The following is a 25,271-nucleotide window of genomic DNA, read 5'->3' on the forward strand; positions in this document are numbered from 1 at the left end:
ATTATTTTTTGTTCTCTTTGGATATTATTTGATCCCATAGAATACTATTTAGTTGAGATAGCTCTCCTATCCTGCGTATTTCTGTGCCTTAAGCTTCTTTTAATGTAATGTTGTTTGTAATTTGCAAATCTAGGTCATTATATTTCTCACATTGTTTAATTCGCTATCTTGTCTATCTTCTAGTTGTATGTTCTGATGTTCTCCAATACACATGTATTTAGTTTTCTCCACATACACTAAACCCCATTTTTATATTCTCTGTGTTTTCATATTAAAAACTAAAAGGTCATTATATTCTTGTGCCAACATTATCTGATTATCTGCATAACAGATACACATAGTGTAACGATCGGTGTTAACCAGGGGAATTCCATCCCATGGCATATCCTCTTCCATGTTCTTAAGACCCTCTCTACTAGGTGTATCTTAAAAAGTGTGGGGAACAAGCAGCACCCTTGCTTTAACCCTTTCGTAATTGTGAAAACTTGCGTTATTTCATTGCTAACTTTTATTTTGACCAGATCATATTAGAGTAAATGAACTTCTTGATCAAACACTGTCTTCTTCTAAACCTTTTGGGTTACAAAGAAAAGTTGGTCTGTCGTGGACCTTTCTGCTCTAAAGCCTGTCTGTTCTTCGGCTTTTGTATCATTATACTCCCCTTCAATCCGATTTTTAAGGATTTATGCCATATAGTTTGATAATTGTGATAGTAACTGAGATGCAGCGGTAGTTATCGCAGTCACTTTTGCTTCTTTTTTATGGATTGTCAAAATTATATATAGTTTCTACTCTTTAGATACTTCGGTTCTGTTAATGAAGATCTGGAATAGTTTTGTGAGATAATACTATAACAATTCCGGTCCGTATTTGATGAGATCTGCAGGGATGTTTTCTGGTACAGGAGCTGTTCCATTTTTCATAGCCTTACATATCTGTCTTGTCCTCATTAATCGTAATTCTCAGAGGCGATCTTGCATTATCACATTTATCTCTATCACATATATCACATTTATCTCTATCGTTATCACATTTCTGTCTGATCATTGAGATACTCACTTTGTTTTCACTTAAGAGCTCCTTGAAATGCTTATCCCACTTCTGTGCTGTTAGTGGGTCCCCTCGCACTAGGCAGTCTGGCTGCGGTAGCCGAAATATATGAGCAGCCAGCAGCCAATCGACGACCAGTTATGTCCGTTCCTTGAAGCGATTTGGATGAAGAAGAGGCCATAATTATTTACCATTTGTCTTGTAAAAAACATAAGAGCTGGTAAATCGACGTCGCAAATTATATTGGTAATTTCTTCTCATCCTCGTTGTTTTTCCTTTCTCAAATACTGTATTCTTCAAAAGATAAATCCCAAATCGCCTTACGGCTTTTAACTTCCCGATTTAATTTTTCGGTGTCAAAAGTCATTTTAAAATCGTTGGGGATAGGTCTGGTTGACACGACGAGTATGCGGAGGCGAAAGGCAGCCATATTCATTTCCCTTCAGAATCCCCACTCGATTTGGTTGCGGGCAGGCAACGGGCTGTTGATGTTTGGCTGTTTCGACGTCGGGGTTTGAGTGGCTGTCTAGTGGACGGGAGCACTTATTGGTTATATTTATTGTAATCAGTTTATAGCTTTTTTTACTACTGCGACCTCCAAGACGTGAATTAATTTTGCCGCAATTTTCCTCCCAAGCTTATTTTTTTTTCCTGGCACATCTTCCTTCATACTCTGGCCTGTGCTTTTTTTATATGCTATATGTGATTATTGAGCTATAGACTACATTTGAAAATTATTGATTGATTTGCATTTTATAGTGTATTATATTAGAAGTTTGTCTTTGCGGTCATATTTTGTTTATAAATTCGTGTACAAAACAGAGATAAGCAGATATTAATATTTATAATTTTTCTGCTTGAACGGTCCTGTATAAAAACCGTTGTAATCTTCTATCATAAAAACTGTGGTATCGTGATTTTCCAAACCGAATATAGTAGTATCATTGTGTTGTAAATTCATCTTTTGCATATTGTAGGTTCTTCCGTACGTACAGATATTGTACTTTTATAGTAGTATTACCAAAATAGCTTTCTGGTGCATAGGTATATTCAAATTTTTATATCGAAAGTCTTACATGGTTTTTCCTAAACTTTTCCTAAAAAAGCTAATGTTAGCAAAAATATTAGCAATAAAAATAATTTTAAACTACTTTTTGCTAGTTACTTTTCCTTGGACGAAAACTTAAAAAATATATTTTCAGCTCTTCTTTCAAACTACCTCTCATCTACTTACAACTTTTTCGAGAGTATACGAAATACAATAATTGATTATCACGAAACACAAAATATTTAATTTAAGTAAGTACTTATTCCACAATAAATTCAACATTTTTCTGGAATTTAAACATCATTTACACAATTCCACAACAAATATTTTTTATAAAAATAGTAATATATATGCAAGATAGCTCCCCTTTACGAATGCAAAGAGGTCACAATGGAATAAAAACTTCATTTCTTTTGAGACTAGTTTAAACATTCTTCAAGATGTTTTGTGAATAAAATAAAATATTTAAATAATACTTAAACGTATATTTTTCCGTCGATTGGACTTAAATTTTTGTTAAAAGTTTTGGCTCTGTACGTATTACTGCATAATATGAAAATATAAAAATAGCTGGTCGATATTTTTAAGAGTAACTAACTTTATCAAAGTTAGATTCTACAAATAATAATTGAAAAAGGGAGGAATACGTTATCATAGTTAACCACGAATTACGAAATAATTTATTTTTTTAACGTTTCGATTTATGAATCGAAGCTGGTTTTATGAATCAAATGTTTTAATTAAATACAAACTAGCTTGTTTTATTACAATCAAAACAATTACGAATTTGAAAGTGAAAACGTAAAAACTGAATAGGATTTTGCAGTAGTTCTAATTCATCAGTAAGTTTCGTTGAAAACTTTTACTGAATCCAATGGGTCCCCCTTTCTTCTGTAATTCCTTGTATGTTTACGGAAGCCTCTGAGTCCTTCGCTATGAAATCCCCTTAAACCTAATATATTACTTCGCGATCAAAACACTCTTTCTTCTTTTTTTGGTCATCTTATTCTTCTTCTTCAAGTGCCCTCTCCGCTACGGAGTTTGGCAATCATCATTGCTCTTCGTATCTTTGAAGCTGTTGCTCTAAATAATTGGTTAGATGTGCACTGAAACCAGTCTCTTAAATTGTGCAGCCAAGATATACGTCGTCTCTCCACTCTTCGTTTGCCCTGAATCTTTCCTTGGATAATTAACTGGAGCAATCGATACTTTTTCCCTCTCATCACATGACCAAGATATTCCGACTTTCTTCTCTTGATGGTGATCAACAGCTCCCGTAGTTTGTTCATTCTTCGAAGAACTACACTATTTTTTATTTTGTCTGTCCAAGGTATTTTCAAAATTCTTCTGTATATCCATATTTCGAAGGCCTTTAGTTTATCGGTATTGCTCTGGTTTAAAGTCCAAGTCTCTACTCCGTACGGCAGTATCGAGAAGATGTAGCATCTAACCAATCTCATTTTCAGGTTTAAGTTAATGTCATGACTTGCCAGAATGTCCTTCATATTAACAAAAGCAGCTCGAGCCTTTCCAATTCTAGTTTTTATTTCTTCTGTGATGTCATTGTTGTTATTAACGCTTGTTCCCAAATATTTATATTTGTGCACCCATTCGATTTCGTTATTGTGAATGTACAGGTTTTCATTCAATCTTTGTTTTTTTTTGAAATAATCATGAATTTCGTCTTCTTGACGTTCATTGTTAACCATCTTATTACACAACATTAAAATATAAATTTTATAATGGAGGTAGACAATAACTGATCTCTTTACATTCTCTATATGTTGGTCAGTTGCGTGCCAAATGGTCACTTGAATCATTTGGTTTACAGAAAACTGACTCACATAAATGGTTGACTAAACGCGGCCATCACTACACCATCCAACTTAACGGAATTCTCTCATTAATATTCTCATCTATCGGTCCATTTCAACTTCTGAACCTGACAGGCAAAATATTACATATTTAAATCTAATTCCTCTTACACAATCACGAGCCTCTAGCTCGGTTCCTACAGCAAGATTATTTAAAAAGAACGCATGAGGACCACTATTCGATCATCATCTTCATCATCATCATCACTCTGGCTTTACATCTCTGCGTGGGTCCTAGCTTCCTCAAGAATTTATCTCTAGTCATCCCTATCCATCTCCTTCCTCCGCCAAGCACGTATATCCATATTTCTCATGTCTTCATCGATATTATCAAAGAACCTTGTTCTGGTTCTTCTTCTTCTCTGACCAATGGGTCTATTAAGGAGCGTTTTTTCTAGTTGTCATTTTGTTCCATCCGCATTACATACCCTAAAGACGTCCTATCTTAATATATTTTATGATATCTGGTTCCTGGTATATTCTATAAAGTTCGAAGTTGTATCATCTTCTTTACACTCGATTGTTATTCACCGCTCCATATATTTCTCCTTAGTACTTTTCTTTCGAAACATCCTAACATTTTTTCATTACTTTTTGTTAGGGTCCAGGACTCTGAACCAAATGTTAGGACTGGACGTATTATTGTTTTATAGAGTTTTACCTTTGAATTTCTCGATAGCATTGAAAATATAAGAAGGAGATTGAGCCCAAAACAGCAGTTTTTAGCGATGCAAATTCTGGGGTTTATCTCTGCGATAGTATTATTTTCAGTGTTAATGATTGCTCCCAAGTATACAAATTCATTAACTGCCTCGATGATATCGTTTTATATAACAAGTGATAGTATGATTTGTAGTTGCGTGATTATTTTCATGTACTTCGATTTGTTGGTGTTTATTATTAAACCCATATTTGTAACCGATTCTTTTAGTGCTATATACTCCTCTCGTACTTTTCCGTTCTCCCAACAATATTGATATCATCAGCATAGGCAAGGATTTACACTGATTTATTATGTTTTGAACCGGTGGTAGAGAGGATCTACCTAGCGCAGCCCATTATTTGTTTCAAAAGGTTCAGACAGTTCCCCCTGGGTTTATACTCTACATTAAACTTTTTTAAACTTTTTTAAATTTACCAACTGATTTGGTACTCCTAACTCGCTCATTGCTTTGAACATTTCTCTTCTATTTACAAAGTCGTATGCTCTTTGTAGTCTATAAATATGTAATTAGCATATATGCCATATTCCAGTGTTTTTTCTAAAATCTGTCTCAGAGTTGCAATCTAATGCATTGTCGATAGATTTACTACCTATGAAACCAGCCTGGTATTTTCCTACTATTTGTTCCGAAAATGGTGCCGTATGGTGGTATAGTATAGTGGAAAATATTTTCTACGCTGCATTTAGAAGTATAATTCCTCTGTGAGAGCATTCAAAGATATCTTCTTTTTTGTGTATGGTGCAACATATTCCAATATTCCAATCACCGGGGAGAGATTTATGTGTCAATATTTCTTTTATGGGCTGCTGTACTGCCATTATGGTATCGTGGTTACCTTCTTTATCTAGTTATATATATAATTATTATTATCAAGATGAAATAAGATTTCTGCCCTTTACCTTAAAAATATTTTCAGAATGAGGTGACTTCAGACAAATCGCACTATGATCTGGAACTCGATTTTTACAATATTATATTTTCTCTGTCCTATAGATTTTAAGAGGTCTAGACGTTCTTCTCCTTAAGTAGTTGAAGATGCAGTACATTGTTTATATTAAAAAATGCTAGAATACCGCATTTTTCACCTGATAATCAAAGAAAAAGTCAGATAATCGAGAAAAAAATTTGCGGCTAAAATATTTACGCGAACGGCATGAAATACCGTTATTAGAAATTTTCACAGCCAATTATTTACATCTGTTCGCAGGTTCTAAATTCTGTTATTTTATGTTTTCTTTTTACTTTCTTTCGAAATATGTAAAAAAGGGTGTAATGAAGAACTCTTGGCAGGCAAATTATAAGAAGAAAAACCTACAACTATGTAACATATACTTATATTTCTACACTCAGTTTGAATGTAAATATTTTTAAACTTTTTTGTTTAAAAAATATTTTTGTTAAACATTTTGAAGAAAGTTTGAAACCATCTCAATACGTTGTGTATTTTAAGGGAAATAATTGGAACTATTTCCCGAGGCCTATATCATTGAGTGTTCCACGATATTTTGATTTGAATCTAAACAATTCGAATAAATGCATTTTTTAAATAGACATAAAGCTTATAAAACATGATAAAACATTTGCAACATATTTTTCGAATCTCATTTACTACCTGGAACATATAAATAGTTTATTCCAAAAGCTCGTTGAACATTAAATATGTGTTAATCCTAGACTGTTAAATTCTTATTTTTATTAAAAAAACATACAAGTATTACTGTAATTTTAGTAGGCTATGAGTTAACTCATGGTCTTCAGAGATGGTGGAGTGATAAACACATTTGATGGAACATAATGACAACCGCGCTAGATAGAAACCACTGAAGGAGACAAGGTGATACATTTCTACAAAAATTTATAAAATAAGTCACATATAATGAATTAACCAGAAAATCTATCAGTAGGTCGGTAATCCCGCCGAAATGCATCTTCAAATGTCTTGACGAGAAATTACGAAACAAGTCAAGCTTGCTTAGTATAATCTCAGAATTGGCGAATTAGAATCAAAATAACATCAAAAATATTTATGATAATTTAAAGACTTAACTGATATAATACTAACCTAATTTATCTTTTATATTTGGTCTCATAGTTCTATATTTTATATTCTTTTATATATGGAGCTTTAAGTGCGGGAATTAGGTTATTACCTGTATATCTAAGGCACAATTTCGATTTTTTAAGACATAATCTAAATGAATTTAGACCTAATCGTAAACGTTTATAAATACTGAATTGTTTGCAAATGTGTGTTAATTTTCAATAGGTAAAAAATAGAAGACAAGACTCACATAATTGATTTGATTATATCTTGGACGACCGAATTTGTGCTCTACAATTTCAGCCCATCTTCATTTCTGCGATAAAAAGTTACATAATCACTAAAAAGGGAATGTTTCAGTTGTAGATTTTCAAATATAAATTATGCCAATACTAAGTCTAAATTGATATCTATATTTATATCGTATAAGTGTATTACAAGTACACTTACATATATAACATTTATACTATATAAATACGCTCATTAAAGACTATTGTAACGATGTCATCGCCAGCTAGACTAGGCTCCCTCCGCTACCTTCTACTTTCATCGGTGCGTGCTGGAAATGGATGACCGGCAACGGTATAACACAACGTACGCCACAGGAACTCCACCGGACCTTTGGAGATTGACCAAAGGCCAACTGGTAAGTTCTACCAGAGTATTGATCTGATAAGAACTTCACCCGGTCCTTGGGTATTGACCGAAGGCCAAAGCGTCCCGCCGGTGACAAGTATTGGTTAGTCACTTCCCGTTCCTTGCCGGATCGAGATTAATCGAGTACTGATTGGTCGCTTTCTGTTCCTCGTCCAGATTGAGTAGTGATCGATTCGGCCACCTTTAACCCAGAATAAATAGTGATTATTTTTTCTCCTTGATGTTTGGGTACTGAACCAATACATCGACCTTTTACAATTTTCCTAGCATTGCCCGTATTTTATTTTTCACACGTACCTACAGTGGATTGTAACGTCATCGATTCATTCGGCAGGATTGGTACTTTATTGTTTATTCTACATGTTACATAGAAGTTAATTTTATTTTGTTGTTTATTTATTTCGAATAAAAAACTTGTATTTTATTGAATTTGGTGTCTAACAGAGCTACCTATTACAGTATTGGCATAAATTATATTTCAAAACCTATAAGTGTAACATTTCTTTTTTAGTGGTTAAGTAACTTGTGTCGGGGACCTGAAGATGCAATTGTAGAACTTGAAACCGGTCGTCTAAGTTACAATATAACCAATTGTAAGTTGTTTCTACTACTTTTACTTCAATTTATTATCTTTCGTTTGGTGGATCGTGCCTTTCATCTCCTCCAGACTAAAGGTGGTACCTAGAACTTTCCTTTTGTCATCTACATTTGATTGTTCTCTCACCTTGTTCTTCTTCGATTCCGACCAAATGTTCATCGGGGGCGATGGGCTATCTGATCGGGGGTGATTTCTATCAGGTTAAATCTGCTGTTTGGTTCCATGGCCAGACCTGTCACTAGCTTTCACGACCTGTTTGTTCTGTTGGCGAATATCGCATGCTGCACATACTCCGCAGCCTGTATTGTTGCTTCCCTCATATTCTCTATAAGGGACTTCCTCATATATGTAGTTTCTCGCATCTTTTAAGTAAGGGTATAGATTGTTCATTGAGCTCCGCAATGTATTTGATTTCGTAACCTCTAGAGATATATATTCTTCTTCGTCAGCCTGTTTGCATCCACTCCTGGACAAATGCCTTCCCATGAGTTCTTTACTTTTCTGTTTTGTACTATTTGGTGCCAGTTTCTCTCCATTTTTGCTTTTATGTTAACTAGCTACCGTTTTTCTGTACTTTCTGTACTACAACTGTACTCGCGTGGTCTGTAATGTACAATGTTTCCCGTTCATCTTTCGTTATCACACTACGCTGCCCAGCTTCATTTCATTTGCACAATTTTTCCAATAACATCTTCCATCTTCGTCCTGCTTCGCACGTTCTCATTCCGTATATGTTCTCTCAGGGAAACGCCTAACATAGCTCGTTCGATAGCCCTCTGTGTTCTTGTTCTAGAGATATACTTTCGTGATATTTGTTTTACGATTTTTACAAACTTATCATATGACACAGGGCACAGTTCCAGATGCAAAACTTCTTGATCCCAGGCTTCAGAGAAATTTTCTCATATAAAGCATAAAAAAAATTTTTGTTTAATTTACTAATGTTTGTATTTTGAGAACGATTTTTGAAGTGGAAATTGAAACGTCAATAAACTTACTTTAACCTTTAATTGTGGCGTATTCCCATTTAAATAGTAATTAATATAAAGCATATGTGGACGTACACATTTTTAATAAACTAAATATGAAACCTTTAACCTTAGTCAACCAATCAAGTAAATTCAACGATAGTCACTGTAGTAATTCAGTTGTCAGTGAAACACATCAAATTTCAAAGCTGTGTTATAGGTTATTATTATTAAAATACCCAAGATTCGAAATAATTAATAAATAATTCTGCACAATAAGAAGTAACAGATCGAAAGACTACAAGAATCAAAAAGGTTCTTGGTACCCTAAAATTCACATATGCATTTCTTTTCTTCCACTACTAATTTGCAGTCATCGTCAAACCAATTATTTCTTATTTCTTTTTGCATTTTGCCAACCACTATCTCTGCTTTTATTCCTTGTTTGATTTTTTCCACTGTTCCTCCATTTGTTGTTCTTTGAACTACATCTCTGCATTTACTTCTTTTACAACTCTCCTTTTTAGTTCTTTCTCTTTCAATTTATCTACATTCCATCTTCTTTGTTCTTTTCGTCTTTCATTCTTCGTTGTTTTTATTTTACATTTTGTAGTCACTAGCATATGGACCGAATCGATGTTGGCCTCTCTGTGAGATCTAACGTTATTTTTGATCATATGTTCATATTGTTTGTGTGTATTTTTAATCAGTACATGGTCTATTTGGTTTCTATCCAGACTTCCTGGTCTCATCCATATTATTTTGTGTATATCTTTGTGTTTATATATCCTGCTACTTATGTCCATGTTTAACGCCGCTGCTAAATTACACAGTCTTTCTCCATTATTGTTTGTTGTGTTATGTTTTGAGTTTTCACTTGCAATCTCTCTGGAGCAATTTTTTTGCATATTTGGGCGGTAAAATCTCCTATAATGATTATACCTTCTCTCGGGATTTTCTCGGCGTTTTATTCTGGTGGTTCATAGAACTGTTGTTATGTCAAGTCATCACTGTTTTCTGTGGGTGCATAGAGCTTTATTATGGTCTATAAACTTGTTTGGTTTTTTGGTTACTCTTATGTATGATATTATTTCACTTACGGGTTTTTAATAATTCTATACAATTAGAAGTAACAGATCGAATGACATTTTACAAGAATTGACAAGGTTTTTGGTACCCAAAAATTTACATACGCACAGGGTCGCCAAGATGAATCCACACTAGCCAGTCACGATGTGCATACTCATTATTTTGCATGTTACACCTCAAAAAATATGTTGGAAATATATTTCCATACATATTATTTGAAAATACTCTGGGATTATTTTCATGTTCTTGTTCAACTGCATTTTTAATTTAAATGGTCAACAATATTGATAGGTAAAGATCCTATATCTATGGGTAAAAACGTTTCAATATTTACACACGATTTAGCATGATGTCGCAACGGCAGCAAAACACTAAAATATATTTCAAAATAGAGGTAAAGATCATATTAAATATAGCCGAGTATTAATTAGCACATAAAGAGAATGAGCAAAGAAAACGGGAAAAATTACGTCTTTGGTCTGATCGACGCCGGGACCCTTATATCGCCGTGCCCCTTATATCGCTGGGCCCCTTACATCGCCGGGCCACGGTAAAATGTAACAGCTGTATAATACCGCCCTCCGTATAATGAATGACTCCAAAATTTTTGGAGAAGGTGGTAGAAGATTAGTTGATTAAAAGATTGGTCGCCAAGAAAAGGGCGAAAAGACGCAGTAGCAAGTGATCTATGTAATATGGGAGTACAATAATGGGATATACTGTACAAGACCGACAAGAGTGGAGGAAAATAGTAAACATAACCAAGAATCATAGTATTGTAGAGCTAAAATATATCTTCACATACGGATTTTGAAAATATTGAGAGAAGGCGAATTGACCAAGAAGTTGACTTGACGAATATGCACATCTTACGTCAAATATCCAGTGCTAGCAAAAAATACACTTAAAATTATGACTGAAATGTCACTGTTTTTATGAAACTATGGCTTATAATACTTGTACATGTTTTTTTAAACAACAATTTATTCAATTTGATATTACAAATATTCGAATAAAAATACTGCAAACTTCGATTTATCGTACTTAGATTTTACTTTCATATAAAACGCCTTAAACTCTGGCCCAAAAGTTAAAATGTATAGTTCTTACTCACTGAGTAAATAGAAATGCTCATTTTCATGAGCAAAAAATTGACATTAGCGATCTAACATCCAAAACTCCGTAGAACACTATAAGTAAAAAAACAAAGCAAACAAAGCTTTTCTATTTTAGTTACTTCACTGTTTGTATTGTCAAAAAAATACGCAATTTATTGGCATAGGTGCATTAGAAGTAGATATTTGCATCAGAAGAATTGACAACAATGGATCGATAGTTTTTTTGGCCGCTGCGGCTCAAACAGAAATCCAAAGGATAAGGTAGTTCTAGTTAATACTTTTAATTATTTAAGCCTTTTCCATAACAAACGTATTTGTGCATAAAAATATTTCATTATCTCATGCGCCACTTTAGTTGTGACGTCACACCACCAGGTTTTGTTGAGAACTTCATTATAATCAAGCTGAACAAATAGCCTATAGCTACATCCATATTTGATCATTTTAAATTCTTTTGTAATTTATGATACCTTATGTTTAGAAAACTTAAGAGTTCTATACAGGAATATTGAATTAGCAAGGACAAAATATATTTTCACAAAGAAATAAAGGATTTTCTAGGTAAAAATAAAAAACCCTTTTGCGTGATATTTACCAGCTTTTTGCTGTTCAGCTTAATTAATAAGTAATCTGAAATGTTTCTTAATGGCTTAAAATAGCTGCTGTAAAAACAGCCACAGCAATTTTGTAATAAAAAAATAACATCGGAAATTATGCCATGACATCACACTAACTGGGGCTACAATGGTATTTTAAAAATATAGATACGTTTAAAAGCTTCTTGGTGTCGTCAAATATAATGCATTTTCCAAATGTTTTCTTGAGCAACTACTTTCGTTTAAAAAATATATACAAATTTTTGTTAGAGGAAATGGCTTAAACCGATTGGCATTAAAGACACATGCATAATGTACAATTCACATTAGGGCACAGTATATGTTCTGATCATGTTAATCTGCACTGATGTCATCTTCATGTTGGATAAAAAGTAGCCTAAGATTATACCGTAAATAAAGATTGGTAACAGTTATTGGTTTTAAATCGCACAAAGTTTGATTGGAGGACTTCCCCGTAATAATGGAACGTGATTTCACTACCGGTGATTTAGAAATCACCGGTAACTACTGTTCCTTGCTAACTTTTATAACCGTGATCAGTGGCCAGATAAATCAGTCACCACTTTCGTTACCATCTTCTTGCAAAACGTGTTGATTGTGATGCAAACGTGGTGATTTAACAAAATTTCAAAATTTCCCACAAAGGCATTTAATTCATTACGATTAAATTATGGAATTTTTTTTGATATCCCAGCTTTGCATTCTCAGTTAAGTGTCGTGTATGAAACAACTGAGATTAGTGATAAAGAAATACCCAGTAATCTGTTAAATTTTTTAAAATTAATTATTTAAATAAGTCCCTGTGTGAAGTGGTCAAGTAGTGTGAATTAGTACCATCCATTCCAGCCACAAGTGCATCAGTTGAACAAGTTTTACAGTATTAAAACGCATTAAAAGTTATACAAGAAATTCAAGAAGCGATGACAGACTTTCCAATTTAGCCTTATTATTCATTGAAAAAGAGTGCATTAAATAATTATCAAAAAACCTAAAATTTTACGACGTTATAGATAAATTTGCATTGTTTGATAGGAGAATAGATCTCAACTATAAATAAGTGTCATATTATTGAAAATTGTGTATTGTGGAAAATGCCTCGGAATATACAAACAGTTTTAAATAGAACTCTTTTTTCTCTTTTTAAGTTTAAAGAAACCATCGTTTTACATGTAATTTTTCACAGTTTTTGTTTTTAGTCCTCATAACTTTAACAGGTAGTAGTCCTACTAAGTAGGTATATATTTTGATCTCAACCCTCGTAAGGAAATATTTTTTATACCCTTATTGATTCGCTTCCCCTTCCGCAAATGTCACCGCACGTCACTGGTAAATATGTTGTCTTCCATCTTTTGTACCTTTTTTTTTTCTCATCCTTGGTGCGAACTATGCACTATTTACCTTTTATATCAATATTAGAGATTTTTTCTAAACTTTTGCATACTGTGTGACAAGTTTCAATCTATATCTATATGTTCATACATCATAATACCTTTGAGAAAGATTGCGGCGTTTGGAATGCAATCTTTAATTGTGAATAAAAACAATCAATGAAAATGGTGATCACAACTGGTTTCTACATTGCGTAAATAATTTTTGCGATTTTCAGAATACTTTGAGGACGAAAACCTTGATTTGTGTGCATCCAAGTTCATTTTAAATACCGGCTTCGCCAGAATTCACTTCGTGAGAAGAACATAGTCCAATTAGACTCTCTTATAATATTTTTACGAAACTATTTTCCTGTTATAAAGGCAGAGTATCGTTTATAAATCATGTGACATATGTAACAATTTAAAGGATTAGCAATTTCAAAGCTTATTTCACAATTTGAAAAGTGTGTAATCAGTTCGTTCAATTGTCATATTTTTGAGTGCTTGCTACTTGTTCGCCAATTTTATTCTTATTTTTAAGCCGTTTATACTTTGTTTGAATTTAATTATACCTTGGATTACCAAGAGTCTTTGGCAGATAGAACATGCGTCATTGCTACTTCTGAAACTATGTATAAAATAATGTACACTATACTACACACTCGTGTGCCCTTAATGTGAACCATACATTAGAGAAGAGAATATAATACGTACGACATCTGTGTTCAAATAAATTATCACAGATAACTCGCAGAACACCTGTATTTTTAATATCAACATGCTATTTAGGCCCAACAAATGGGGTCATAATCTCTGTAAACAACATTTCAGAAAATCGTTTAAAAAAATTATATTTGATTTCATCGAATACGTAAAATGTAAGATAATATATGTTCTTAGAATTCTTCTGGCATTTATTTTCTGAAATATTGAAACTTGATCCGAAACAAATGAAGCTGTGAAGGTTCGCTTCCCATTAATAGTTTTTAAAAAATACTTTGTCTATTTTAAGGTTTCCCATCATGACTTCCTTTCCCGGTTAATCGGTTCATCTTCAGACTCTTCTTCCCTAAGCAAGGGACTTCCGTCGGTAATCTTAGACCTGCTGCCCCTTTGGCTACCCTTGTGATGATTCACCGGAAAATTCGGAACAAAGTTACCACATGGTGTGCATGGTGCTGATCTTGACAGCCAACTTTTAGCAAACACTGTAAAATATACGTCTTTAAATAATCACAAGGTTAATGATTTCATCGAATTAATATAAAAAAACATGTAATAATACTACCTGCTCTTCAAAAATATTTGTGGCATAAATTACAATATATACCAAAAATGAAAATTAAATGTGGCAATAATTGTAATAGTTCATAAAGTCCACCGAGCGATTGCCGGTATAAGCAATCCCCCGTTTACTGGCCAACAGCTTCGGGAGGAGTAGCAAGCGGTAAGGCACCCCTTTGTCCGCAGTTGGGAAAACGGCTTCAAAGGCGGAAGAACCGTGGAAGCGGTCAACGGCATAGAAATAAGAAAGAAAGATTGGGACAAGACACCTCATTAAAGATCCGGATTGGATAAGTCCTAGTAGAATCAAATGGCTATGATTGCATCGAAATTCAATTCCGGAGTAAGCTCCTCGATCGGATCTCCAGGAGGAGCAGTTACAAGTATAACAAAAAGATTAAAATGCAAAGAAGACATCAGAATAACGTATGGTCCTAAAGTTTTGGGAACAATTTCACCTGGTCTGATTGAGAAGCAAAATGTATTTAACAAAGAAGGCCATGGAATTGAAATGTCATCAGTTATTGACATTTAATAAACAAAGCAGAATATTTTGGTTTGTGCTCTGCAAAATGTCTTATAAAATTGATATTCGTCGAGGTGTTTATAATATGGTTGGGCGAATGTCGAAACGAGATATTGTTAATATTTATCGAGATCAAAACATAAGCAAATCGACAATTTATCGCACAATCAGAGAATGTGAAGAAGGAATACCATATGTTAACTTGCGTAAAAGTGGCCGACCGCGGATTTTGAACCATATAAGAGAGGCAAGACTGATTGAAGCAGCTAAGAACAAAATTGGGGTCTCACAGCGAAAACTGGCCAGAAGATTTCATGTTGGAAAGACTACAGTATACAGGACCCTATCGAGTAACAATATTATCTACCGGAAAAGAAGGAAAGCTCCAAAATACATAGAGGATCAATTAGAGAGAATTCCGAGATGTTGCCGCGCGTTAAGGCGAGTGTATTTCGTCACCAAGTTGATCGTGATGGACGATGAAAAATATTTTACTTTGTCCAACTCTGAGATGAAGGCTAACGATGGGTTTTACACGAACGATTACGAAAATGTACCTGATGAAATAAAATTCAAAAGTAAGAAAATATTTGAGGACAAAATTTTGGTGTGGTGTGCAATTTCTGAGGCTGGCTTTATCTCACAGCCCTACATTGGTGTTGTTCGAGGCGAAGCCTTAAACGCAAATATTTATATTCAAAGATGTCTCTCTAAATTGCTTCAGTTTGTGAACACACATCATGCAAATGATCAAATAGTCTTTTGGACAGATTTTGCTTCATGTCATTACGCGAGGATCACAAGGGACTGGTACGAAACTAACAACATTACCTTTGTACCGAAAGCAGACAATCCCGCCAACCTACCTCAGGCTCGTCCAATTGAAGAGTTCTGGGCAATATTAAGTCGGAAAGTCTATAATAACGGATGGGAAGCACAAAATCATGAACAGTTAAGACGCCGCATATATACAAAAATTAGAGAAATTGACGTCGAGGTCGTCCAAAGGATGATGCAACGTGTCAGGGGAATTATTAGGCAAATCGAAAATAATGGTCCCTTGTCTGTCATTTGAATTTTGATTTAAAATAAGGATAGTTAAGTTAAATTGTTGAATAATTTAATAAAAATATAAGATTATTGTGGTCAGAGTTATATGCTTTTGAAATTTTCCCCAAAACTTTAGGACCATACGTTAGGCACATGGAACGTGAAAACCATAGCACAGAATGGTAAAATCCATAATGCAACACAAAAAATGGCACACATGAAATTAAATATTCTGGGAATAAGCGAAATGCGGCCAGGTTCAGGAACCGCAAATATCGGGGAACACCGCGTTTACTATTCTGGAATAGATAAAGGCAAACATGAATTAGGTGTCGGTATTATATTGACAAAACAAGCGGCAAAATCTGTTGACAACTTCATCCCAATCTCCGCAAGAGTGATGCATATACAACTAAAAGCAAAGACTAATCGACATCAATATAATTCCCTACAACAGAATGGACAAAAGAAGAGGTAGAAGAACTATACCATAGCATTAATCAAGTCGTAAAAAGGTTGAAAAAGCAAGACCTAACAATTGTCATGAGTGACTTCAACGCCAAAGTTGGGGACAGCAAAACATCATCTGCAATTGGACCATTTGGACTAGGAAACCGGAACGATCGGGGAGATACATTGGAGATTTTTGCGGAAGCAAATCAATTAGTAATAATGAATACCTGGTTTAAGCTACACCCAAGGAAACTGTACACCGGGAAATCTCCACAGGATTCTGTGGGAAGGATTGTAAGAAATCAGATTGATAACATGCTAGTGAATAAGAGGTATAGGAACAGCTGTATATCTGTCAAAACATACCCGGGGGCAGACATAAAGTCTGACCATGTACCAGTTGTAGGTAATTTCAAAGTCAGAATAAAGAAGGTTACAAGTAAGTCGATGAAGAAGTATGATGTTAGAAAACTGAAAGATCAAAATGTTCGACTGAAGGTGAGTGAAAACCTCAATACAAAGGTGCTAAAATGCAGAAATACAGGAACTATAGAGGAAAGTCTGACCATCCTACAAGAAACAGTGAGAGAAATAAAAGAACAACACCTAAAGAAAGATATAGAGAAGCGGAAATCGTGGATGACCGATGAAATACTTGACCTTATGGATCAGAAAAAAAATAAAGAAAATCTCCAAAAATATAAAAGAATACATACCATCGTCAGAAGAAAGATAAGGGAAGCCAAAGAGAAACAAAATACAGTGTCCATCGAAAGGTAAAGGAAATAGCTGGAAAGTTCAAAAAACGCAACAACGGAAAAATAACAGATGATAAAGGCAATCTTGCCATAACCAAAAGAATACTTTGGCCAACTTTTCCACGACCTTAGAACAATACAAGAACCCACCATTGAAGAAAATTCAGGTCCCGATATCCTACCAGAAGAAATAACGGCAGAAAATAATAACTGAAATATGGAAGTGCTGAAGAGGACAGGGATTGACGAAAGAGACCTAAAAATGATAGCTAACCTGTATTGGAATCAATCAGCGGTGCTCCGAGTAGATGGAGAATATACAGGTCAGGTCAAAATCTTAAGAGGAGTGAGACAGGGGTACATAATTTCACCACTGATATTCAATCTGTACTCGGAGCACATTTTTGAAGAGGCTCAAAAAGATATTGATGAAGGCATCTCAATAAATAAAGTCAAGCTCAATAACAAACTGCAAAACTTAATAACAAAATAACGGAAACAAGTAGAAAATATGGACTGGATAAAAACACCAGCAAAACCAAGCTAATGATCATCCGCAAAGAAAACATAACTGGAGCAAATATGTATGTGAACCAAATGAAAATTGAACGTGTCTCACAGTACAACTACTTGGGAACTATAATCAATGAGTCGTGGGACAATACCCAAGAGATTAAATGTCGCATCGGAAAGGCAAAAAGGGCATTCTTGACAATGAGCTCTGTGTTCAAGAACCATGACCTCATCTTAGAAACAAAAATAAGGCTCCTTAAATGTTACATGTACTCAGTGCTTCTGTAGGGAGTAGAAACATGGACATTGAAGGCGGAAACTCTATCAAATCTTCAGGCTTTTGAGCTTTGGATATACAGAAATATCCTGAAGATACCATAGACAGACAAAGTCACCAATGAAGAAGTACTACGAAGGACGGAGGATGAACACAACTGCGGATTTAATTAACATCGTGAAGGGTCGTAAGCTGCAGTACTTGGGCATATAATAAGAAATCAAGGCAGATATGAGCTACTCCAATGCATTTTGCAAAGTGAAATTGAAGAAAAAAGGGCCCCAGGACGAAGAAGAATATCCTGGCTTGCTAACCTGAGAGCATGATATAGAAAGACCTCAATACTATAACAACCAACAAAGTCATCATAGCCAGAATGATCGCCAAAGTTCGGAACGGATAGGGTGCCTCTAAGAAGAATGAAGTCAGCAGTCATTATGTTCATGAATTTATCGTGATATAATATATCACAATTTATGTTTATGTATAACCTAGTCCAAATTTTACATATACATGGATATAATCAAATGTGAGTTTGGGGAAAAAAGCAAGGTAATAGTACTACGAGATGTATTCGTATCGTGCGTGACCATGGTAGGGGTACTTTGAAACGATGCCAGCGTGCGTAGCGGCGAAATATGACACAATTGGACCTACCTTTTTACGCATAAATTTTATCAAAAATGTGTGCAAATACATATTGCGTATTTAATTGTGCTAATAATAGCAAAAATAGTAAGTGTAGTTTTAATAGGTTCCCAAAGATTACATATAAATTAGAGAAAAGAAAAAGATGGATCCGTGCTATTAATATGAAAAAGTAAATATCACATAACTTCATTTTTATGCAATTGAAATAGGAAAAATTTAAATAATTTACCTTAAATGATATTTTATAAGGCTTCAAGGCTGCAAAGTGCAAAGTGCCTGATGACTTTAGCTTTTATATCGTAACTTTTACTATAACTGTTTTTAAATACATGCTCTTTCACGTGAAAAACTTGATTTGCCAGTACTAGATTTTTCCCTTTCTTTTCCGTTTGTGGTTGAAAAGATATATTATGATGAATTTTGAGAAACCCAGTTTTTAATACTACATTCATTTTGTACTAAACTGAAAAAATATAATTAAAAAGTTAATTATTAATAATTGTCAATTTCATGATACTATGATTAAGAAGATAAGATATTGCGCATAAGTCGTGACGTAATTGGAGAGTTGCCCGTTCGTAATGTCAGTTTTTTTGTATGTGTCAATAAATAATCTTTAATAAATAGTTTGGAGATATCCTTTTGTGTACGATAATTGTAATTATTAAACCTTTATTTATTATTATTATTTTGCTAATTGAATAATTTCATCACAGAATGCATAAAAATCCCATTTAACTTTAACAAGAACTCAAATTCTACTCTCCAATGACGGCATGCGCGAACACGACCGATTTTGTGCTACGGGAAGATCCTATCTTGTTAGTCATAGTATCATGGTCAATTTCGCATGAATTTAACAATGTCAAACATATGTCATATGTTTAACCTGAAAATTGGTAGGTCCAAAACTGCCAGATGAAGGCGGTAGATGTCGCGTCAGTCACGCACGGAGCGAATAAGAAACGTGCAAGTTAAAGAGTGACAAAATTTTAATGAAAGTAATTTTCATAAAAAATAAACTCGACGATATTACTAAAAAACTCGTATATTAATTCTTAATAAATTCCCAATACGTTTTTTAATTTCTTACCATTTGTAATACTTTTTGATTTTGTAGGTGTTTCGTCACAAAGTGGCATATAAAGCGTTTTCGATTTAATTTTGTGAAAATAGTTTCTAGCAAATTTTTGTTGTTCCGTTTGATGTTGCGGTGGTACCGGACTTTTCTGCTGAGGCAACTGTTGAATCTTATCCAATAGCTCACGCATTTCAACTGTAGGACTGGTCGCTCTTGGTGGCGATCCTGGCGATCCCATATTCGCTAGACTACTAATATCTGAACCTGAAAATACAACGTTAATACGTAAAGTATCTGTTACTATTAACTATAATATATTTTATTTTACTCTGGTTTTAACAATTATTGATTGAAATATAAACATCTATTCATGGAGTTTTTAAAACCATAGATGAATTTTTAAGTGCCTAAAGGTCACCTGTCGACTTAGCGTGAAGATAAATGTGGATAGTGTAATACAGTGGACTATCATATAAAGGATCTGGTTCACTTTGGGATCAGATATTTGACCATTTCCAATTTCACGTGTAACTTTACGACTCAGACAACAAGTTAAACAAAGAATAAAGCTCGAGAAAAACGAATACTGGGAGAGAATGTGCAGAGACATAGACAACACGATAGAGTATAACAGATCAACAGAAGCATGGAAAAAAATAAAAATCATCAGAAGTAATAAACGAAGTAAAAATACAGATAATTACATCAAAAGAGTGGACAAAGCATTACACAAAATTATTGCAGAAGAATAGGCCGGAGTATATCTCATACGACCCTGTGACAATAATAACTGAGGAAGCAGAAATCACAGAGGAAGATATAAATAAAGCACTAAAGAAATCCAAAAACAATAAAGCACCAGGACCAGGGAACATAAAAATGGAACTGCTGAAATATGGAGGCGCAAGGATAGTATCCTTTATACGAATGTTGTTCAATAAAATCGAAGCAGGAGAGAAGATTCCCGATAAGTGGAATTTATCATTCATGTCCTCCATTTTCAAAACAGGTGACAAAAGGTCACCAAATAACTACAGAGGGATCAGTGTAATGCCTTCGATAGCAAGAATCTTTTCATCAGTTATAAAAGAAAAACTAGAACAACACATGGACCATTATAGCGCAGAACAAGCTGGATTCCGAAAAGCTAGATCATGTTTAGATAATATATTCATTATGAGACAGGTGATTGAAAAGAACAAAAAAAAAACATTGAAACACATATGACCTTTATCGACTTAGAGAAAGCATACGATAGCGTGCCCAGGAAACAACTATGGGAAGCAATGAGAAGAATGCGCGTTAGAGAGAAATGGGTGAATACAACACAAAGACTGTATAAAGAAACACAAGTGCAAATAAAGTTAGGTAATGAAATAACAAAAACAATCACCGCAACAAAAGGCCCCAAACAGGGATGTGATCTCTCTCACCTACACTTTTTAACATATATATATATATATATATATATATATATATATATATATATATATATATATATATATATAGATCAGGCTTTGAAAAGATGGTATAGAAAATGCGGAACAATGGGCATACCAGTACAATAGAATATATTACATTCACTACTTTTCGAATAGGATATGGAATATATGATAAGGAAATTAAAGGAAGAATATGAACTTTGGAAATTCAAGATAAATATGTGCAAGACCGAATACTTATGTATTGGACCCGAGGTTGCAGATTTGAACTTAAGTTTAGAAGAAGAGACTATTATGAGTTGTAAGGCTTTTAAGTATTTAGGGTCAAATATTAGCCGAGATGGTGCTTGTATGAAAGATATAGAAATAAAAATAGCACGGGGAAAACAAGCCACAAGAGCACTTCATGGAGTGATATGGAACAACACTCTAACCAAGAAAACAAAAAGAGGATCTTTCAAAGCATAGTGATGAATATTACCCTATATGGAGCGGAAGTATGGCCAATGACAACAACAATACGAAATAAAATAAGAACAGTTGAACTGGACTTTATGAGAAGATGTCTACAAATCACAAGAGCGGATAGAATAAGAACGGAGGAAATATGGAACAGAATGAAAGTAAAATGCTCAATTACAAAAAAGTTGGAAAACAGAGCCCTGCAGTGGTACGGGCATGTACAAAGAATGCCAGAGCATAGGTGGCCGAAAAGAATATTAAACTGGGACCCGCCGGGAAGAAGACGGAGAGGAAGACCTGCTACAAGATGGAAAACATACGTCGGAAATGCTATGATAGATAGAGACCTCAGAGAAGGTGACTGGGAGAATAGAGTGCTGTGGAGGACGAAAACGGCGAACTCATAATGGAAAAAGCCGAAGAAGAAGAAGAAGACATTACGACTCATTAAAAAGAATAAATATCGGAGAACCAGACATGTTTTTATACTTTACATGAAAAAAAACTGAGGTCTTTAAAACAAAATGTTTCTAATTAACTTTATTATTAACCTTACTTATCCATTAGTTTTATTACATTTGCTACCAAATTTTTTTAAAAACATTGGCAAAGTAACTTTTGTCGGCATACTTTTAAACGATAAATTGGCAAAATTATAAAAGATTGTGTTTTATAAGCGTTTATTTATGTACCAGTCTAACTAATAGGATGATGCAGTATGTAATCACTAATATAGGGTGAGCATAAAACTAAATATTATATTTATCAATAGAGAGAACAATAAGAAAACAAGTGATATTCAACACTTACTGTGTTGAGCACCTAGCCTAATGTGTCTCTTTATTCTATAATACAATAATTATTTTATAATAATTAGAAACTATTCTAAAAAGTATAAGTATATATAAAATCAATTAAAAATATAAGAAACAAGCAACTACTTACCTATGCTGTTTGTGACACTATACTGTAGATCTTCTGGCGCAGTTTGAATAGGATTTTCGAAATGCGGAACGCTGCTGGGTAAACATACTGACAGATTTAGAAGGTCTGAAAAGTTGTGATCATCCTCTTGGCTTCCGGAATCATCTTTGGAAATTTTGTGCTTCTGAAGCTGTCGCGTTTTTGAGGGAAACGTGGCCGGAACATCACAGACATTTTGACTTTTTGATTCTACTCTACCTAATAAAAGAAATGAACATAGTATTAGTATATTGTATAAATTATATGGCTTATAGTACAACACAACAATACTTGTCTGACTTTAGAAAGTTTGTGACATTGAAAGAGTACAAGATAAGGAACGGATTATGTTTATATTTAGTTAAATTGAAATAAAATGAAGAAAATTGACTAGAATAGATATTATTACATATTTAGTTTAATCGCACGTAAAAGCCTATTTCTTTTATACTAACGTTTTGGTTTTGTGTTTGCTTACCCAAATACTTATTAATATAAGCAGGACTATGTATAATACATGTAAAATTGTTGTAAAAGAAAAGTGAGGTAATCGTAGAGTAAGGAAAAAGCTGCTGTTACAAAAATAACAATAATTTTACCTGTTCTGGCGTTTTCTAAATCATTTGGCACTGTAGAACTAGATGTATCCAAGGTACTATTCGTTGTGCTGTTTTCGACATAACAAGGATTGTCTCTTATGGAGACCACCTGTTGATGTTGCTTCGGAGAGGGAGTTTTTGATAGCTGACGTGCAGGAGTAACGGGTGCTAAGCAAGGAGTACTCAGTTGAGAGTGAATGCTGGGATTTGGACTAGAAGAACTTTGCTGCAGCTAACAAAAAACTATTGTTAACAAGTAAATAAATAAACTAAATCTAATGTATAAGCTTGATAAAAGTCTATAAAAAGGCAGCACATCTTTCGATCGGGATCTAGTCGTCTTACACCACTAGCCCCTGCTAGACCATGTTGGCACCTTGTTGGTCGAGTGCCTTTACTACGATCCTGCGTTTTATTATTACCTGAGTGAACAATTCTTCGATTTAAGAAGACTTCGAAGCGAAGACGATTCCAAAAGCTCTTTAGTGCTTAAATAAACACGAAGCTGTATGGCTACATCATTCAGACCTACAAGAAGTATGGGATCCGGCGATTGTTGACTCACAACCTACCTTTTGTCGAGGTAAAGAAAAGTCTGGCAACAGACTTATAATTACGTCGCAGAAGCCGGCTAACAGCTCGGAGAGAACGTTCTCTGGCCAAATAAACAAGATCTTTGAAATAGGGAAAGGCAGGTTGTCTTAAAGCTATTTTAGCTCGTGTCGAACTGACACAGCGTTTTACTAGACCACCGACGGTCAGAAGTAAATAAAAGCTCTAGGTGAGCTTGGAATTACTCCTTAATCGGTGGCCGAGCTGAAGTCACAATATTATAACTTACGAAATGCTGTTATTTTATTTTATGAAACAAATTATATTGGAGAGATACATGTTGTTCTACGAACGTACAGAGCCACACTGAATTCAGTCTTTTTTCCACATGTTTCAATAGGGCCCAACAAGTTTTATTATCGAACCACAAAAGCACATATAACTTCCGCGGAAATTTCAAGTGTAACATGTTCAATATATAATATTTCTAGTAATACAACACAATAACTCACCTGATGGTAATCTCTACTGGAAGTTGATGCTGAACGAGGTATATATCTTTGCTCTACGGGCTGAGGATTTTGCGATAAATTTTCTGTGGTTATTTCATCTAAACTACCCATATGGGAATAAGGAGGAGGAATAATTGAGTTCGCCTAAAAACAAATAGAGATTATTGGTGGCTATTTATAATAGTTTAAACAGTTCAAAATTAACTAATTAATCTGAGAACTACATTATTGCATACTCAGATTAGTGTAAATAAATTTACATTTATTTAAAAGGAAGACGTCGATTATTAAGGTTACCATAATAAGCCGTGGATCTGTACTGATTTATCATACGTCATATGGTATCAGCAAAAAAGCAGTACCGAAATCTAAAGGGTAGAGAAATTGCTGAGGAAGTTATATTTATTATTTTTCTTATTATTTCTTATTATTATGTTACGCAAAAAATATTCTCCATTATAGTTGTTTCACCTAAACCCCACCTAAAATAAAGTGTATTTCTAGACATTATTTCCCATTCCATTGAGTTGGATAAAGAGGCAAACTTAATATCAGTGAACCATTTACAAATTGAATACTCAAATCTATTGATCGACAACGACTTAATCTTAGCGATAAACACACACACACGAATACGCATGGATAAATAAACACACAAGCTCGCTTAAGCAGGTACGCTCTAACACAGTCTTATGCACATCCAGACTCACGCTCACGCATGAGCCCAACGAAGTCACACACGCATGCACTTACATAACACATACATAGACGCACGTAACAATCGCTTACGCCTTAAGCAACCTCGATATAAAATTTATCAAAAACGTGCGACATCTTGTTGTTGATTCAGGTGAGACTCTTTCTGTGTCTGGCCTGGATTGTGGGACCTTATATTAAACTTTGCCTTGTGTTACGAAATTAATAAATATTTACTTTTTGATAACTACCCCAATGGAGTGTGTCCCCTCGAGAGAGTAAGAACGGTAGGAGAGG

The 25,271-nt window shown here is 34.3% G+C and overlaps 1 protein-coding gene across 3 annotated transcripts in view; it reads right to left on the reverse strand.

Moving 5' to 3' along the window:
• Positions 1–9,185: 9,185 nt before the first annotated feature.
• Positions 9,186–25,271, reverse strand: part of LOC140437393 (uncharacterized) — a 120,766-nt gene continuing 104,680 nt past the window's right edge. For all 3 annotated transcript variants that reach the window (XM_072526902.1, XM_072526901.1, XM_072526900.1), the window contains exons 7-11: positions 24,279–24,422; positions 23,215–23,446; positions 22,598–22,834; positions 19,761–20,012; positions 9,186–14,363 (exon numbers count right to left, since the gene is read on the reverse strand). In XM_072526902.1, the coding sequence (XP_072383003.1) occupies positions 14,176–14,363; positions 19,761–20,012; positions 22,598–22,834; positions 23,215–23,446; positions 24,279–24,422 (1,053 nt within the window). In that variant the 3' untranslated portion in view covers positions 9,186–14,175. The remainder of the gene's footprint in view (positions 14,364–19,760; positions 20,013–22,597; positions 22,835–23,214; positions 23,447–24,278; positions 24,423–25,271) is intronic.

The sequence above is a fragment of the Diabrotica undecimpunctata genome, chromosome 3, assembly GCF_040954645.1.
Source record: "Diabrotica undecimpunctata isolate CICGRU chromosome 3, icDiaUnde3, whole genome shotgun sequence".
Classification (NCBI taxonomy): domain Eukaryota; kingdom Metazoa; phylum Arthropoda; class Insecta; order Coleoptera; family Chrysomelidae; genus Diabrotica; species Diabrotica undecimpunctata.